At 40.0% G+C, this 18,005-nt stretch overlaps 1 protein-coding gene and 1 non-coding gene across 2 annotated transcripts; both read left to right on the top strand.

The window, feature by feature from the left end:
* Nucleotides 1-675: 675 nt before the first annotated feature.
* On the top strand, nucleotides 676-794 carry LOC135269967 (5S ribosomal RNA). The gene has a single exon (XR_010338200.1). It is a non-coding gene; the product is annotated as a 5S ribosomal RNA (ribosomal RNA).
* Nucleotides 795-2,049: 1,255 nt separating this feature from the next.
* Nucleotides 2,050-4,847, top strand: GSPT2 (G1 to S phase transition 2). Its single transcript, XM_012441497.3, has one exon. It carries the CDS (start codon nucleotides 2,270-2,272, stop codon nucleotides 4,148-4,150), a length of 1,881 nt encoding a protein of 626 aa, XP_012296920.1. The 5' UTR covers nucleotides 2,050-2,269; the 3' UTR covers nucleotides 4,151-4,847.
* The last annotated feature ends 13,158 nt before the right edge of the window (nucleotides 4,848-18,005 follow it).

Below are 18,005 nucleotides of genomic sequence, written 5' to 3'. Positions count from 1 at the left end.
AAGGCCAATCTCTCTGGAAACAATCTGGTCAGTGCCTCTCTCTCTCTCGGGTTGACGTGGGAACCCCAGCAAAGATGGGTTATGAGGACATTCACAGACTATTTCTCATTTCTACTTTATGATTCTAACAGTAAAGTATCCTCTGTTCTCTGAGATATCACTAAGTAGCAGTCATGCCAATATGCTCATGACCAATGCATTTGACTCAGGTGAAGGAAAAATCCTAGATGTCCCCTGCTTCCCTGCATGAATTACCTTACGTGAACATGACTGCCAAAACCTTGACAGGTTCTCCCAGAAATGTCCATTGTAGGTTCACAGAATGTCCAAGAAGTCTCCAGCACTTGTGTGGAGTATTGTCCAGGGTCTCTCTGCACATTCCACCTCTCAGTTCTTCCTGTTTATTGTAAATTACCGTGCACATTCTCTTTATGTCACTGCAAATAATGAAGCCATAACCGGAGGCAAAAAGAATGAAGGTGTTTGGTATCTAAAGGTTTGGAAACAGTACAGAACTAGTAAAATAGTGGCAGCCCCAGAAAGAAAACATCGAGGGTACAAGTCTGTCTTTTTTTTCTTATCCCTAAAGTCTGGAAAACACAATTTTCAAGTTATAAATCAGGTGCTTGGTTTCATATTTTGCTTTGTTGTTGGATTTATTTAATATCCAACTAAGTCTACTGCCATACCATCCTGAAAGCGCCCGATCTCATCTGATCTCGAAAGCTAAGCAGGGTCGGGTCTGGTTAGTACTTGGATGGGAGACCGCTTGAGAATGCCAGGTGCTGTAGGCTTTTAAAATGATAATAATAATAATAATATCCACCTATGTGACACCATCTTGTACTAGGCAGATTGTTTGGACTGAACAATCTTTTTAGGTGTGTCATAAAACCTGAATTCATAAAAGGAAGAGGTGGCAGATTTGAGTACATACACACTAAAAACAGATTCAGAGGAATAAGTTTATTTTTTCTATCACAGTTTGCACTAAATTAATTCACAAACAAGATCACTGAGGCTTTGGCTCAACTGTTAACACTTTCTGAGAGTGAGATTCTTTTGATTAGGGTCTTAAGGTCTTTGTTCAACTCAGAAGTCCTAATTGGTTTAATTAGGGTGACTCCTACCTCCCTGTCTCATTACCATAAATTGAAGAGGGGTTCAACAGGACACTGATTGTTTCTTAGACCAAAGCCAGCACCAGCAGTGGGTAGGGTTCCAGGCCCCCCGAAATGAGGCAGGAAAACCCGAGGCCTGTGGACGCCGGGCGTACTCTGGGGAGGTGCTGGTGAGTAGCGGAGGTACACCCAGAATGCAGTTGGTCGGTAAAACAAGAGTGATCTGACTGCTGTGCTTGTCTGTGTGATCCACCATTGAATGGCAGGCCAGCCATTGTGCAGGCATCTGCATATGAAGTGACTAGAAGCTTCACTGAAAGAAGGATCTCCTTGAAAATTCTCTCCCCCCACACAGCCAGGGTGCTTAACATGAAAAGAAGTTGTAACCCTATCCTTAAACCCTTAAACTATAGAAGCCATCAGCAGAAGTTACAGGCTTATGGGGGCCCACTGGAAAGGGAAAATCAAAAGGCCTGCGGATTTCAAATTAATGAGTGATCTTAAGTTGCATTTCCTAAGTTCAGCTACAAACTCATATATTTCATGAGTCCCTCCCTACTCATTCCTTATCTCTCCCTTCAGTTGCTGGGTTTCTGGATATCCGTATAGTTAACCCTTATCCTGCCTCCCATTTGTTCAATAGGAATGTTCACTTTTACTTGAATCTTTTTAGTAGAAGTGTAAATCATGTAAATCATGTGTGCCTGTCTAGGTTTAATCATCAGATTTTGGTCAAATTGCTCTGCCAGATCGTGTGAACAAAAAAGTGAATGGAAATTTTCGTTTTAAAAAATAGTACTTTTGGACTTAGTCCCTGGCTGAGAAGTAAGGAGGCCAAGCGTACGGATGGCAGCGAGGGGTCAATCCACCCCCGGCGTTGGGTCGGGGGTGGAGGAGTCGGAAGTGGTTGGGGTTTGGGGGAGGAGATCGGCTCACACACAAGAGGAGAGTGTTGAGCCGCCATATCTGCTGCTGCCGCCGCAGTTGCGAGTGCAGCATCGGCGCTTAGCTGCCTTCACGGTGCCGCTAAGGTTCGCGTCGCTACCCCTTGGCCCTTTGCTCTTGCTGCCTTAACCCCGCCGGCGGAGCCCGCTCTTCCTGGCCTGTTGATCCCGTTCCCTCAGTGCCACACGGCAAGTCTTGAGACCATGGATTCGGGCAGCAGCAGCAGCGACTCGGCGCCCGACTGCTGGGACCAGGTGGACATGGAAGCCCCGGAGTCGAGCGGGGATGGAGTCTTCTCTGCGGTGGCCGAGGCCCGGCGCGAGCCCCTAAGCTCTGCTTTCAGCCGTCAGCTCAACGTCAACGCCAAGCCCTTCGTGCCTAACGTACATGCCGCGGAGTTCGTGCCGTCCTTCCTGCGGGGCCCGACTCAGCCGCCCATCCCGCTGGCCGGCTCCGGCCGCAACGTTGAAACCTGCACCGGCGCGGGATACCCTCAAGGTAAAAGGATGGGACGGGGGGCACCTGTGGAAACTTCCCGAGAGGAACCGTTAGTGTCGCTTGAAGGTTCCAATTCAGCCGTTACCATGGAACTTTCAGAACCTGTTGTAGAAAATGGAGAGGTGGAAATGGCCCTAGAAGAATCATGGGAGCACAGTAAAGAAGTAAGTGAAGCCGAGCCTGGGGGTAGTTTCACGGGACATTCAGGGCCCCCAGAAGAAAGTGGCCAGGAAATGATGGAGGATAAAGAGGAAATAAGAAAATCCAAATCTGTGATCGTACCCTCAGGTGCTCCTAAGAAAGAACACGTAAATGTAGTATTCATTGGCCATGTAGACGCTGGCAAGTCAACCATCGGAGGACAGATAATGTTTTTGACAGGAATGGTTGACAAAAGAACACTGGAGAAATATGAAAGAGAAGCTAAGGAGAAAAACAGAGAAACCTGGTATTTGTCCTGGGCCTTAGATACAAATCAGGAAGAACGAGACAAGGGTAAAACAGTCGAGGTGGGTCGTGCCTATTTTGAAACAGAAAGGAAACATTTCACAATTTTAGATGCCCCTGGCCACAAGAGTTTTGTCCCAAATATGATTGGTGGTGCTTCTCAAGCTGATTTGGCTGTGCTGGTCATCTCTGCCAGGAAAGGAGAGTTTGAAACTGGATTTGAAAAAGGTGGACAGACGAGAGAACATGCGATGTTGGCAAAAACTGCAGGGGTAAAACATTTAGTAGTGCTTATTAATAAGATGGATGATCCCACGGTAAATTGGAGCATCGAGAGATATGAAGAATGTAAAGAAAAACTGGTACCCTTTTTGAAAAAAGTCGGCTTCAGTCCAAAAAAGGACATTCACTTTATGCCCTGCTCAGGACTGACCGGAGCAAATATTAAAGAGCAGTCAGATTTCTGCCCTTGGTACACTGGATTACCATTTATTGCGTATTTGGATAACATGCCAAACTTCAACAGATCAATTGATGGACCAATTAGACTGCCAATTGTGGATAAGTACAAGGATATGGGCACTGTGGTCCTGGGAAAGCTGGAATCTGGGTCTATTTTTAAAGGCCAGCAGCTTGTGATGATGCCAAACAAGCACAATGTAGAAGTTCTTGGAATACTTTCTGATGATACTGAAACTGATTTTGTAGCCCCAGGTGAAAACCTCAAAATCAGACTGAAGGGAATTGAAGAAGAAGAGATTCTTCCAGGATTCATACTTTGTGATCCTAGTAACCTTTGCCATTCCGGACGCACGTTTGATGTTCAGATAGTGATTATTGAGCACAAATCCATCATCTGCCCAGGTTATAATGCGGTGCTGCACATTCATACTTGTATTGAGGAAGTTGAGATAACAGCCTTAATCTCCCTGGTAGACAAAAAATCAGGAGAAAAAAGTAAGACACGACCCCGCTTCGTGAAACAAGATCAAGTGTGCATTGCCCGTTTAAGGACAGCAGGAACCATCTGCCTCGAGACGTTCAAAGATTTTCCTCAGATGGGTCGTTTTACTTTAAGAGATGAGGGTAAGACCATTGCAATTGGAAAAGTTCTGAAACTGGTCCCAGAGAAGGACTAAGCAATTTTCTTGATGCCTCTGCAAGATACTGTGAGGAGAATTGACAGCAAAAGTTCACCACCCACTCTTATTTACTGCCCATTGACTGACTTTTCTTCATATTTTGCAAAGAGAAATTTCACAGCAAAAAGTCATGTTTTGTCAGCTTTCTCATGTTGAGATCTCAGTTATGCCACTCTTGAATTTACCCTCAAGTTTCCTTCCTCTGTACCACTCTGCTTCCTTGGACAATTATCAGTAATAGCTTTCTAAGTGATGTGGACGTAATTGCCTATAATAATGAGAAATTAATGTACTTTAATTTTTCATTTTCCTTTAGGATATTTAGACCACCCTTGTTCCACACAGACCAGTCAGAGTGTGTCAGTGTTTGTACATGTTAAAATGATAACTAACATGTGAATAAAATACTCCATTTGAAACTGTATGGTTATTTGAAATGCTTTTGAATAATGTTTAAATTTCATTATGTAATGCTATTCAATTAGCTTTATTACTTTCTCAAATAGTTGAATATGTTCTATCACTTTTAAAAACTCTTTACCACTTACTGTTTTAAGTGAGGAATTTACAAACAATGCATAAATGTGTATTAAAGGAAAAATTTTAATTTTGAGGAAAACTTATGTTAAGGCTCTTCCCAGTGAGCTTTGTTTTCTCTGTCCAAATCCAGTCAATAAAGGAGTAGTTCTGCTTCCCAACTTGTGATTTGAAAATGAAAGGCTCAGGCTGTATTTATTTGTATAGCAGTAGCTCACTTAACATTATCCATAGGTATACATTGTATTACAATGTACGACATTGTTCAGTGTTGTTTAGTTACAACATTGAGGAGGGGAAAAAATTCATTTAGTTAGGTGTTATTTCACTTAAAATCACAATTTCCAAGAACCAGTGGACAATGTTAAGTGAGGACTTACTGTATTCCATCAGGTCCCATCATGTTGAGCATGGCCAAGTTACAAATATGCCTGGGGATTCAGACCATGTGTTGAAAAGACCTTTTCTTTCTTTTTTTTTTTTTTAAAGACAGAGTCTCACTCTGTCACCCAGGCTGTAGTGCAGTGGCTCAGTCATGGTTCACTGCAGCCTCAAACTCGCAGGCTCAAGGGATCATCCTGTCTCAGCCTCCCAAAGTGCTGGGATTGCAGGTGTGAACCACTGTGCCCAGCCTTGACTAGACTCTTATCTGCACTCCGTCGTCTTAATAAACACAGCTCTTGGTTTTGTTCCTCATGAAACTTGCATATGGGACACAACACAATAAGGGGGTATGGCTATTGAGAAGATAAATGCTTGTAATAAGGTCATTGGTCATCGAGTAAAAACTAAAGGTTACTGACTCCTGGGCTGGGAAATGAGATTATTTCACCCTTGCATCTTTCGTGCTTGGGTTGGCAGGAAAGGGGGAAGTCATTTTTATAATCACATCAGGACCTAGACTTGGGGTCAGAGGCACTGGATATTTCTCTGAACAACTTCTTGAGGAAACCACCAATTATGGATTCTGAGGTGGCTACATTTATTGCCTTATAACCTGCATGTAACTGTTAACAACTAAGGAAACTTCTGTCTTGTTAAGTGGGTGGGTAGTGCCTTAGGCACAGCCGTATACCTGGCATGAGAGACAGTTTGCTTTGTTTTCAAACCTCATACTCATGAGCTAGTTGAATAGGTGTGGAGACTGCTGCCACAACACCGTGGGCTCATTCATGCTCAGATAAAGGCAACGTCTCCTTCTACATTGTCCCCTTTGTGTGCACATAAACCTCCAGGGTGTCTAACCTGTCACAGATAGCCACACTTGCCTGATTGGATCATCAGTATCAGTGCTGTACTGTGAATAGGTTTTCAGAGCACCCATGTGGGAAATGAGGATTTTTATTTTGTCATACATCAGCTAACTGATCCACACGGATGTGCCTCATACATCTCTGAACCAGTTTTTTTAATCATTAGAATGTCTGGTGAGAGTTTCATTTTTATCATAAGAGCTCTATGCACTGAATTTCATACAACATACAAACCAATTCAGTACTTGGTACGTTTTGCCCTAGAAGCCACTTTGTAAAAAACTATTTTTGCTGCTGCATCAATCTCATTGTTTTGTAATTTCAGTAATTTACTAATAGTAATTTGTGGCTGTTTCCACTGATAAGCCAAAACCACAAGCCAGGACAGAACTCTTTGTCTCCATCCAATTTGGATGATTTCCCATCAAAAACTGGCTCCTAAATCTCTTTCTCATTAGCCAATTGTTTAGCAATTTCCCTACCAGAAGTTCTGAACTGTTTAAATATAAATATAAAAACCTTCAGAGAAAAATACACTTAGATTTTAAAAACCAATTATTTGCATTTCAGGGAGAAGCAGATCTTCCAGGTGCTTGGAGACACGGGACTGTCTCTTTAACAAAGTAGATAACGAACTCACAGCAACATTTCTTTCCAACTTCCTGGATACATTTCTTTATAGTTGTTAATATCTGACGGTGTTCTCCAATACTCCAAATTGGGGCCATTCACAGAGTACTAGTTTCCCTAGGGCATCCAACTATTTATAAAACCATGTTCAGGGCAGTTTCCCTTCAGAGATCCCGTATTTTCTCTAATTCAAGTCAGTTTGATTTAAATGTCCTCAGAGCTTCATCTCCAATTCCCAGCAGCTAAGATAATACGGAGTCTTCTCAAATCTGGTTGCATACTGTGAGTACTTTACGAGCTTCCTACTTCACGCTTTCTCAGTGTCTACCTATTTGTTCTTGGCAATATTTTTCCCAATGTTCCTTCTTTATTCCTCTGGTCATTATGGGACAAATCTGAGGAGATTTAAGGAAAGGGGCCAACTTATTCTGTACGTCAGCAAAGACCTGAAAAGGAAAAAAGGGGGAATGCTTGGGCTGGATGGAAGGTAGTAAACCACACTGCTCACTTTCAGCATCTTTCCCTAGTACCTAGGAAAAACGGCCAGTGCTTTTACTATCCACTAAGGCCTCTGTTCCTGTCCTCAAAAGACAAATCCTCTCTCAAAATAGACCCTCCTTTCACAATATCATGATTTTGATTTATTGCAGTGCAAGCACTTGCCTTTTTATTATTTACTTATAAACATTTTGCAGTATACATACTCATTTTAGTAAAATGAAAGTGTAAACAAACTATCCACAACCAGAGAAGTTCTGTCAAAACCTGAGCATTTGAGTTGTTCCAGTGCCTGTTTTCATGTCCAATATTACTCTTTGTATATTTTCTGTTAAGACTATTGCCCTATTTTTAATTTTTCTAGTTTTCAGTTACAGTATCTACTGATTGGCCATTGAGGGGAAGGAGAATTTGAGCCAAGGCTTCTCCCCAGGGACACCACTGGTTACTTCCACAGAATGGGGAATGTAGACCTACCTTAGAATTTGGAAGAAGCTTTTTCTTTCTTTTCTTTTTTTTGTTTTGTTTTGTTTTTGAGACGGAGTCTCACTCTGTTGCAGACGCTGGAGTGCAATGGCACGATCTTGGCTTACTGCAACCACTGCCTCCCGGGTTCAGGCAATTATCTACCTCAGCCTACCGAGTAGCTGCGATTACAAGCACCTGCCACCACGCCCAGCTAATTTTTGCATTCTTAGTAGAGACGGGGTTTCACCATATTGGCCAGGCTGGTCTTGAACTGCTGACCTCGTGATCCATCTGCCTCGGCCTCCCAAAGTGCTAGGATTTACAGACATGAACCACCGCTGCAGGCCAGGAGAGGCTTTCTCAAAGCGCCTCGTGTGTGTATGTGTGTGTATGTATGTGTGTGTGTGTGTGTGTGTTCAGCAAATAACCAAAATCAGCAAGGGAAAGGGAAAAGAAAAGAAGAACCTGCTGAGTAAACATGCCATGTATCAGAACAAACAAGCGAACAAAAGCTTTACTTACATACAGAAGACATAGCTTACAATGTTACACTACAGCTCCTGGAAAATATTGAATATTGGCCCCACACACAGTTCAATCCTGCACTAGACTATGCCAGATGGTTTTGGAGAAAATTTGTCTAAATTCTAGGGAGCGTCTGTTTTCCTACACTTAGCCTTTAAAAATTGTATAATTTCTTTTTATAAATCAGTGTTGATAAAAGCTTCAGGCTCTGAGACTCAGCCATCAGTCAAAAGGGATTTCATTTCTGCAAAGCCCCTTGTTTTCTCCTTAGATTAATATGAAACACTAATATTAAATTTGCATAAACATAATTTGCAGACATGTCTCAGGCCTCTAAAGAAGATGTTTCTCTCTTTGCTGAACTTTTTCCAAAGTCCAAGCAGATAACATTGACACTTGACCTTGGTTTTGGCATACGAGTACAGAAAAAGATTTGTTCATAGTCAGGCTGCTGTACACAATCATGCCATTATGTCTCTCACCTAGTAAGATATATGTACAAAATATATGCATTTGTAGCCCTTCTTTCACATTTGGGGCATTGAGTAAAGGGCCTCCTCTATTTTCTAACAGAAACTTACATGAATTATTTCCTCCCGAGACTGCTTTTGCTTGTTCTATGTCAGTGTAACAGTGAACTTTTGCCAAACCAATAAATTCACAAAAGAAGGACACTTTTGTCACATGGCAAGTGACCAAAAAATACCCCAAATAGCTTCTGCAGATTTAGCTGGCAGTTCCTGGGTTCAGTGTTAGTGTTTGATCTCCGTCCTTGAATTTCTTTTTCCTCTCTTCTTTAATTGATGCTTCTATCACTTTCTAAACTGTATTAATTTATTTTGCCAGTTTGGTAGTGTATAAAGGAATGGTGAAATAAAATGTATCATTACTTTTTTTTTTTTTTTTTGAGCCAGAGTTTGGCTCTTGTCACCCAGGCTGGAGTGCAATGGTGCAATCTCGGCTCGCTGCAACCTCCGCCTCCCGGGTTCAAGCGATTCTCATGCCTCAGCCCCACAGGTAGCTGGGACTACAGGCATGCACCACCGCGCTCGTCTCATTTTGTATTTTTAGTAGAAATGGGGTTTCACTATGTTGGTCAGGCTAGTCTCGAACTCCTAACCTTAGGTGATTCACCCACCTTGACTTCCCAATCATTACATTTTTTAAACATCCAAAGGCTTGGTTCTTGAGTGATGTTAATAACAGAATGCTCCATCTGCAACCACAGTCTTCAGTGCGTGCTAAATTAAAAAAAAACTGTTGTCTGAGAGGGTAGGTGATCCACAAGCATAAATTTAATACATTCAAGAAGTGAAGGCCAGGCACGGTGGCTCACACCTGTAATCCCAGCACTGTGGGAGGCTGAGGCAGGTGGATCACCTAAGGTCAGGAGTTCGAGACCAGCCCGACCAATGTGGTAAAACCCTGTCTCGATTAAAATTACAAAAATTATCCAGGTATGGTGGCATGTGCCTGTAGTCCCAGCTGCTCGGGAGGCTGAGGCAGGAGAATAGCTTGAATCTAGGAGGTGGAGGTTGCGGTGAGTTGAGATCGTGCCACTGCACTCCAGCCTGGGCAACAGAGTGAGACTCTGTCTCAAAAAAAAAAAAAAAAAAAAAAAAAGAGTGAGGCTTTTGAAGGTCAGGAGCTATAGTTGAGGAAGCCCTAACCTTAAAGGACGATGATTGCAGACAGATGAAAGGTGGCTTCATACGATCGTCATGATGAGTAAAATGTCATAGTGACCAAATGTTAAGTCAAGAAGAATAGTTTGCCTCCATGGGTGGCACACTATTCAAGGCCTGGAGGAAAACTGGGAGCAGGAGAAAAATAATATTGATTTCCCAGCAGAATCTGAGCTGAGCTCAAAGGTGGCCAGGGAACGAATGTATGTCAGATTCATTCCATAAGGCAAAGAAGTCAAAGCTGCTGGCAATATAGACAACATGGCAGCCAACTCTGAGGATGGTAAGATTGTCAAGCCTCACCGACTCCCAAGTATGAATGTTAGACCCCACATATCTACCAACACCTGACTTAGTGGCATCCAAGATACCACAAATGACCTGAGTGTGCAGCCTGGCAGTAGCTACAATGAAGAGCAAGTTCTGCTCTGGGCCACCCTTGGGCCCTCAACTCTGCCAGCAGTTCCCACCATCAGACTAGGGGCCAGAATCAAAATACTTTCTCCTCCCAACATGAAATATGCCTAGCACTGTGCTGAGCAAACAACTGACCCTCTTCCTTTCCCTGCTGGTATTTCTCAGGGTGAACTTGGTATCTACAGAAGTGGCTATGATAATAAATGCCCCGTGGAACCACCAATCAGAATTCTGAGCAATGCACTTGGGCCCTCCCCATAAGTCTCTTGTCCCTCATGCATAACAGGGAGATGATGCAGTTACTTGGTTTATAGAACTGTTCTGAGGACCCAACAAGGTAGCAAATACAAAAATTGCCTGGATGCAGTATGTGGCTCAATCGCTTTGAGTTTCTTCCTTTCAGTCCATATTCAGTCCTTACTCCTGACTGTATTTTTGACCCTAGGAGCTCTTCTTCTCCTTTCTCACCATATTTGCTTATTGATTACCCAACAGCCTTTCCTACCAATGCCCAGTGATAATTAAAACTGATTTTGTTCAAAGAAGGAATATGTTCAGTTGTGGGTCAAGGGTGGAGAGGCTCAGAAATTCTCCAATCCAAGCATGGCTATCCTATTCTCCTTGGTTATATGATGGTTTTTCCAGCTTCCCCTAAAGCTAGGGGTGAACATGTGACCCAGTTCTGCCCAATGAGGTGTACAAGGAATACTTTGGGACTTCTGTAAAAGATGCTGTTTCTTAATAAGAAGGACAGATGTGAGAGAGAATGGTGGTACTTGGAATGTGATAGAGATGCCTGGAGCTGTTGCAGCCACGTTGTAACAAACATGAGGTCCCAGAGTAAACTTTATGAAAATGGTCGAGCTGGGATATGGAAGTTGTGGTGTCCTTCAGGCATATTTGAGCAACTGAACCAATGCAAGCATACTTCCAGGCTTCTTATGGGGAGGGGAAAAAGTTAAGGTCCTGTTTGTTTATACCATTGGCTCTAAACTTTAGCTGCACAGTAAACTTATTTGAAGGTAGCATTTAGAACTGCTAATGCCTTAGCCCCATATCTAGAAATTCTGATTTCATTAGTTCGTATTGTGACTCTGTACACTTTTTTAAACTTTCTATTGTAAATAGTATGACATACATGACAAGATATAATATTATAAAGAATGCATTTAGATCTTACACAGCTTCATTAGTTAATAACTCTTGGTCAATATGATTTTATCTAAGCCCTCACCAACTTCTCTCCACCCAAAGATTAGTTTGAAGCTAATCTTAAACATCATATCACTTAATAAAGATTATTTTAGTATGTATCTGTAAAAGATGTAGACACTTTAAAAAATATATGCAGAATAATATTATCACATGTAAAATATTAATTACAGGCTGGGTGTGGTGGCTCATGCCTGTAATCCCAGCACTTGAGGAGGCTGACGTGGGTGGATCTCTTGAGTTCAAGACCAGCCTGGTCAACATGGTGAAACCTCATCTCTACAAAAAACACAAAAATTAGCTGGGTGTGGTGGCATGTGCCTATAGTCCCAGCTACTTGGGAGGCCGAAGTGGGAGGGTGGCTTAAGGCCAGAAGGCAGAGGTTGCAGTGAGCCGAGATTGAATCACTGCACTCCAGCCTGGGCAACAGAGCCAGACCCTGTCTTAAAAAAAATTAATTATAATTCCTAAATATCTTCATATACTCATTCCTAGTTCAAATTGTCCAATTGCTTATAACTATTTAATTTTTGAAATTTGATTTTCAACTCAGGATTCAATTTACTCTCATGCATTATAATTTGTTGATATGCTTTTTGAATCTCTTTCAATCGATAGGTTGTCCCTTCTCTGCTTCTTTTTTTTCTTGCAATGTATTTGTTGAAGAATTTGGGTCCTTTATTCTCTAGACTTTCTTACAGTCTGGCTTTTGCTGACATCCTTCCTTTGTCCTTGTTTAACATGTCCCTCTGTGTCTTGTCTTCTCTGTAAATTGGTTGTTGGAGCTAGAGGCTTCACTAGATTCAAGTTTGCTTTTTTTTTTTTTTTTTTTTTTTTGAGATGGAGTTTCGCTCTTGTTACCCAGGCTGGAGTGCAACGGCGTGATCTCGGCTCACCGCAACCTCCGCCTCCTGGGTTCAAGCAATTCTCCTGCCTCAGCCTCCTTAGTAGCTGGGACTACAGGCACGCGCCACCATGCCCGGCTAATTTTTGTATTTTTAGTAGAGACGGGGTTTCACCATGTTGACCAGGATGGTCTCGATCTCTTGACCTCGTGATCCACCCGCCTCGGCCTCCCAAAGTGCTGGGATTATAGGCGTGAGCCACTGCGCCCGGCGCTTTTTTCTTTTATCGTTTTTTAGTGAGAATATGTACTTCCATCTGTCCATCTGGAAACAGATAGAAATACATAGCACTACCTGGGAAGTGTCTGGTTATCTCCTTTTTTAGCAGACATTGATGATTATTGGCTAGATCCAATATTTCATTACAGATTGTAGAATGAAGATGTTCCATTTATCTGTCTACATTTATTAGCTATTTCTTTCTTTCTTTTTTTTTTTTTTTGAGACGGAGTCTCACTCTGTCGCCCAGGCTGGAGTGCAGTGGTACAATTTCAGCTGACTGCAACCTCTACCTCCTGGGTTCAAGCGATTCTTCTGCCTCAGTCTCCTGAGTAGCTGGGACTACAGGTGCGCGCCACCACGCCAGGAAAATTTTTGTATTTTTAGTAGAGGCAGGGTTTCAGTATATTAGTCAGGCTGGTCTTGAATTCCTAACCTTGTGATCTGCCAGCCTCGGCCTCCTAAAGTGCTGGGATTATAGGCGTGAGGCACCGCGCCCGGCCTAAGATAATTCTTTAAGAAGAATCTTCCCCTCATTGACTATTTGGTGACACAGTAAATAGTTTATATGCAAATACAAGGCTAATTATTTGATTCTTTCCTTGTATTTATTAGTTTTCAAATAATGAATTTATTCCCTAGCACTTTTAGAGATGACCTCAAAGTATATTTTAGAGTGATTATGAACACGATATTTAAACACACTTAATGTGTCTGTTTAAATCTGTTTAGTTGTTATATATGCTCAAACGATTCCATTTTTAGGCATTCAGGCTCTTCAGGTTGGCTCTTGAGTTATTTTTACATGACCCCAGTAGTCTTTGTAGCTTCCCGTTTTCTTGTACGTCAGGTTGTTCAAGTCTCACCTTATACGTTTCCCCAAATCACCTCGTTCATTATGCACTGATTTTTTTTGGTGAGAAATGCTTTTTAGGGAGTAAAATCATGGTGCTTTACGGCATGCCACTGGGTTCATCATGGTTTCTGATGCCTTGTAGAGAACTGAACTAAGAGATACATATTTAAGCAAAATGTATCATGAGTTTATACTCATACTTCCCATTCAAATTTAGGGCTCCAGGATATGTACTTTATGTCATTAGTTTTACTTCGGTATATCCTTTCTGTGAAGCCACAAGCACTGACTCCCAATGATGCCAACAAAATTACTCATTACTGTTATCCACTAATTTACACCTGACAATATCTGAAAAACATGCCAACACTATCATTAAAAATGCTGATTCTCAAAACAGTTTAAACGTTTTGCGTGGTTCTTTTGGTCCTTAGGTTTTATCTCACTAGGAATGGAATGTACAGAACAAATGACTATGTTTATAAATCATTTGAAATAGTTCCACTCTGTGTTGTAATGCCACCAATTGAATATACAATAAAATCAAGTTTGCTTTTCATTGATAGGAATTATTTTATATTATTTAATTAGCTTTTATAAATATGTGGGAAGTTTACATAGCACCAAAGTCAAACCTACAGAACAACATATTTGAGCAAAGTCCCCCTTGTATTCTTGTCCCTCTCAATCTGAGTTTTCTTTCCATCAAGTACATCTTTTTCTAGCTTGTTGATTATGATTCCATGTATGGATTTATTCACCGTTTTTACTAAATAATAATATACTATGCAGTTTTCTCCATCTTGATTTTTTTTTTGTTTACCAATATATCCTAGAGAGTGTTCCAAATCAACATATAGAAACACTTATCATTTCTTTTTGTAGTTGCATAATTTTAAATTATTTTATTTGTCAAGTATTCTATTAATTATTATTTAATCATCCCAGTTTTCTCCATAACATATATTTCCACAATCAGCAACATTTTCATATTTTCCCAGTGTTTCTTTGATTTTTAGAATTGGGATTTATAGGCCAACATGTGTTAATATATGCCAGATCTTGTTAACTCCCCCTCCATAAGAATTTTGCCTTTTGTAGGGAGTTTGCCTTTTGTAGGGAGTTTGCCTTTTGTAAAAGTTTCTCATGTGATTTTGCGGTTCTTCAAGGGTTGAGAACCACTTGTTTAAGTCATTGTTATTGGATTGTTGTTGTTTGTTTTGTTACTGATGCTAAACACATAATAATCTAGTGTAAAATACATAATTGGAATCTTCCTACTATATCCAGTACTAGTAGAGATCAGGGACTGTGCTGTGTTCTTCTCAATACCCACAGCGGCTAGCACAGGGACTAGAACAAAGCTTATTAAATACATGTTGAGCATTAAATGAAGAAGTGAAGTGTAGTGACACCACCATTAATTGATTTCTTATACAAATATATTGCTGTGCCTGCCCCTACATCAGATGTTTCATTCTCTGAAGGCATAAAGTGGGTATTATCCATACATTAATGTAGCAAACATTTATTTAGAATGTACCATGTGACAGTAGTATTCTAGATGATGTAGATAGAATAAAAACAAAACAGGCAAAAATCTATGCCCCTGTGGAGTATTGCATTTTAGCAAACAGAGAGAAATATTAAAGAATATAAGAATTGAACATGGGCCAGGCGCGGTGGCTCATGACTGTAGCCTGTAATCCCAGCACTTTAGGAGGCAGAGGTGGGCAGATCACTTCAGGTCAGGAGTTCGAGACCAGCCTGGGGAAACCCCGTCTCTACTAAAAATACAAAAATTAGCTGGACATGGTGGCACATGCCTGTAATCCTAGCTACTCAAGAGGCTGAGGCGGGAGAATCGCTTTAACGCTGCAGTCAGAGGTTGTGGTGAGCCGAGATCGCACCATTGCACTCCAGCGTGGTTGACAGAGCGATTCCATCTCAAAAAAAAACCAAAAAAAAAAAAAAACACAAAGAATTGAATATGAACAGAATAGTATTTAATAAGAAAATTAAAACAGTGTGACCCATGAGACTAACAGGGATTTTAAGCTGTTGTTAGACTTGCCCATGCCTTTTTAACAGAAACCTGCATTAAATGAAAGATGGCTTCGCATAGAGGGTATCTTTGAATATTTATTGAATAAATGAATACGATTTCCAAGAGAATCTTCTGCCTCTGGCTGTGTACTAGTCATCAGATTAGGGCATCTCTCCCTATTCCTGTATGCTAAGTTTCTCCTTTTCCATCCCCTAAAATGTCCCATAAGAAATCCACCTGGGACAAACTGCACCTCTGGATCCTGAGTGATAAGCTGGGATTACAGGTGTGAGCCACCGTGCTCATCCATAATTGACTTAGATTTAAATTAAATCTTTTTACTTTCACTTATTAACTATGCAACAGATCATTTTTTTCCTTGCTTTCCTTTTCCTTGTTCCTTTTTCTTCTCTTGCAATGTTCTCTCTAAAAATCTATAACATTTTCATATTCTTTAAAACATTTTCATATTCTTTCACCCTAGTCCCCAACTTTGTTTTAGTCCTGAAAACCACAATTCCCAATGAAGACAAAACAGTTATGAATATTTATGCACAAAATAACACATACATATTTTCATAAAGCATAAATTATAGGAGATACAGGGAGGAATATACAAGAACATGTTTGTAACACAACTGTCCAGCTGGGCATGGTGGCTCATGTCTGTAATCCCAGCACTTTGGAAGGCCAAGGTGGGTGGATCATCAGAGGTCAAGAGTTGGAGACCAGCCTGGCCACCATGGTGAAAACTCATCTCTACTAAACATACAAAAATTAGCCGGGCAGACGCACCTGTAATCCCAGCTATTCGGGAGGCTGAGACAGGAGAATCATTTGAACCCGGGAGGTGGAAGTTGCAGTGAGCTGAGATCATGCCACTGCACTCCAGCCTGGGTGACAGAGTGAGACTCTGTCTCAAAAAAAAAACAAGACGAACGAACAAACAAACAAAAAAAAACCACAACTGTCCAAAATAGGCCAAATGAACAAAAAATAAGCAAGGATGTAGACCTAGTTCACGTAATCAATAAGGCAGATCTTCTAGATATATATCAAGCTTTACAACTCGATAATTGAAAAACACTTTCTCAAGCACCCAAAGAATATTCGTAAAACTTTACCATATTCCAGGTCACAAACAAAGTATCAGGAAATTCAATAATGTAAAAAGAACACAGCCAGCATTCTTTTCTCATAATACACAGGGAAACAAAAAGCCTTTCCCTGGGTAAATTTTAAAACTCTCTACTTATAAAATAAAAACTCCTGAGTGAAAGGGGAAATACAAACCAAAACTGCAGTATTAAAAACCAAAACAATGATAATAGAAAGTCTACATAGCATAATATGTGTGATATAGTTTAAGTTATTAGAATAAATCAATACTTAAATATTTATATCAATAACAACCCTTAAAGTTAGGCAAAGATCAAGAAAGGAAACCAAAAGAAAACACAAGGAAGCAATAATAAAGATAAGAGGAAGCATTAAAGAGACAAGAAATGGAAGAGCAATAGAACTAAATTAATCAAAATTCTCTTTTCTTAAATAAATTAACAACATGCTTAATACTTAATATATTACTTAATATAAAAAACCACTACTACTACTTGATATAATAAAAAACCACTACTTAATATAATAAAAAAGAGAAAACAGAGATACACAAAATAAGAAATGAAAAGGAATAACCAATAAAACAAAAAACAATTTTTAAAATAATAATAAAAGACTGTTTTCTCACAATAAATTGAAAACCCAAAGGATAAGTACGATTTCCTAGGAAACAAATAGTTCATCAAAATTGACACCAATAGTGATGAAACTCTTAAGGAAACCAATTTTAATGGAAGAAATTGAGAGATTTATTAAAGCACTTTCTCGGAAACAAGTATCAGGCTTTAATATTTCCACAGGATAATTTTACCAAAATTTAAGCACCAACTAATCATAATGCTACGTATGTTATTGCTTTCAATGCTACACAACATTTTCTAAAGCATAGAAAATAAATAAAACACCAAATTATTATTACAAAATAAATATAACATTGATACCAAAATCTGATAAAGATGATATAACAAAAGAAGTTACAAATCATTTTCAATTTTGAATATTGATGCAAATCTTCTAAATTAAATATTAGTGGACAGAATCTAACATCACATTAAGAAAATAATACATCACAAACAAGTAGGATTTATTCTAGGTGATTGGGGTGATTCAATAATTAGGGAATCAATTAATATAACTCATCTTATGATAGGTCTAAGGAGCAAAAGCATATAAAAATTTCCAGAAATCCCCATAAAGCATTCAGTGAAATTCAATGTTCATTCCAACAAACTAAATCAAAACAAAACAAAATGAAAAAATACTCAATAAAATGATGTGTGCTTCATATATATTATGTATGTGTATATATAACAAGTATATGATATATACACACATGCACATAAAGAAGTACCCAGCATATATCTGTATCACTATGCATGTAAAGACTAAAATTTCTAATGGAAAGCACAAAAGGCATTCCTGCTACGGTTAAAAGCAAGGAAAGAGTTTCCCAGTCTCTCAGCTATTCAAATTTGTACTGG

The sequence above is a fragment of the Aotus nancymaae genome, unplaced genomic scaffold, assembly GCF_030222135.1.
Source record: "Aotus nancymaae isolate 86718 unplaced genomic scaffold, 86718_ANA_hifiasm-v0.15.2.pri h1tg000058l, whole genome shotgun sequence".
In the NCBI taxonomy this organism is placed as follows: Eukaryota; Metazoa; Chordata; class Mammalia; order Primates; family Aotidae; genus Aotus; species Aotus nancymaae.
Note: the sequence above shows the minus strand (reverse complement) of the source record. Positions and strands in the feature narration are given on the sequence as shown.

Bases quoted from the DNA above. Each gene is read 5' to 3' on its own strand.
- GSPT2 (XM_012441497.3), top strand. From the start codon at position 2,270: ATGGATTCGGGCAGCAGCAGCAGCGACTCGGCGCCCGACTGCTGGGAC.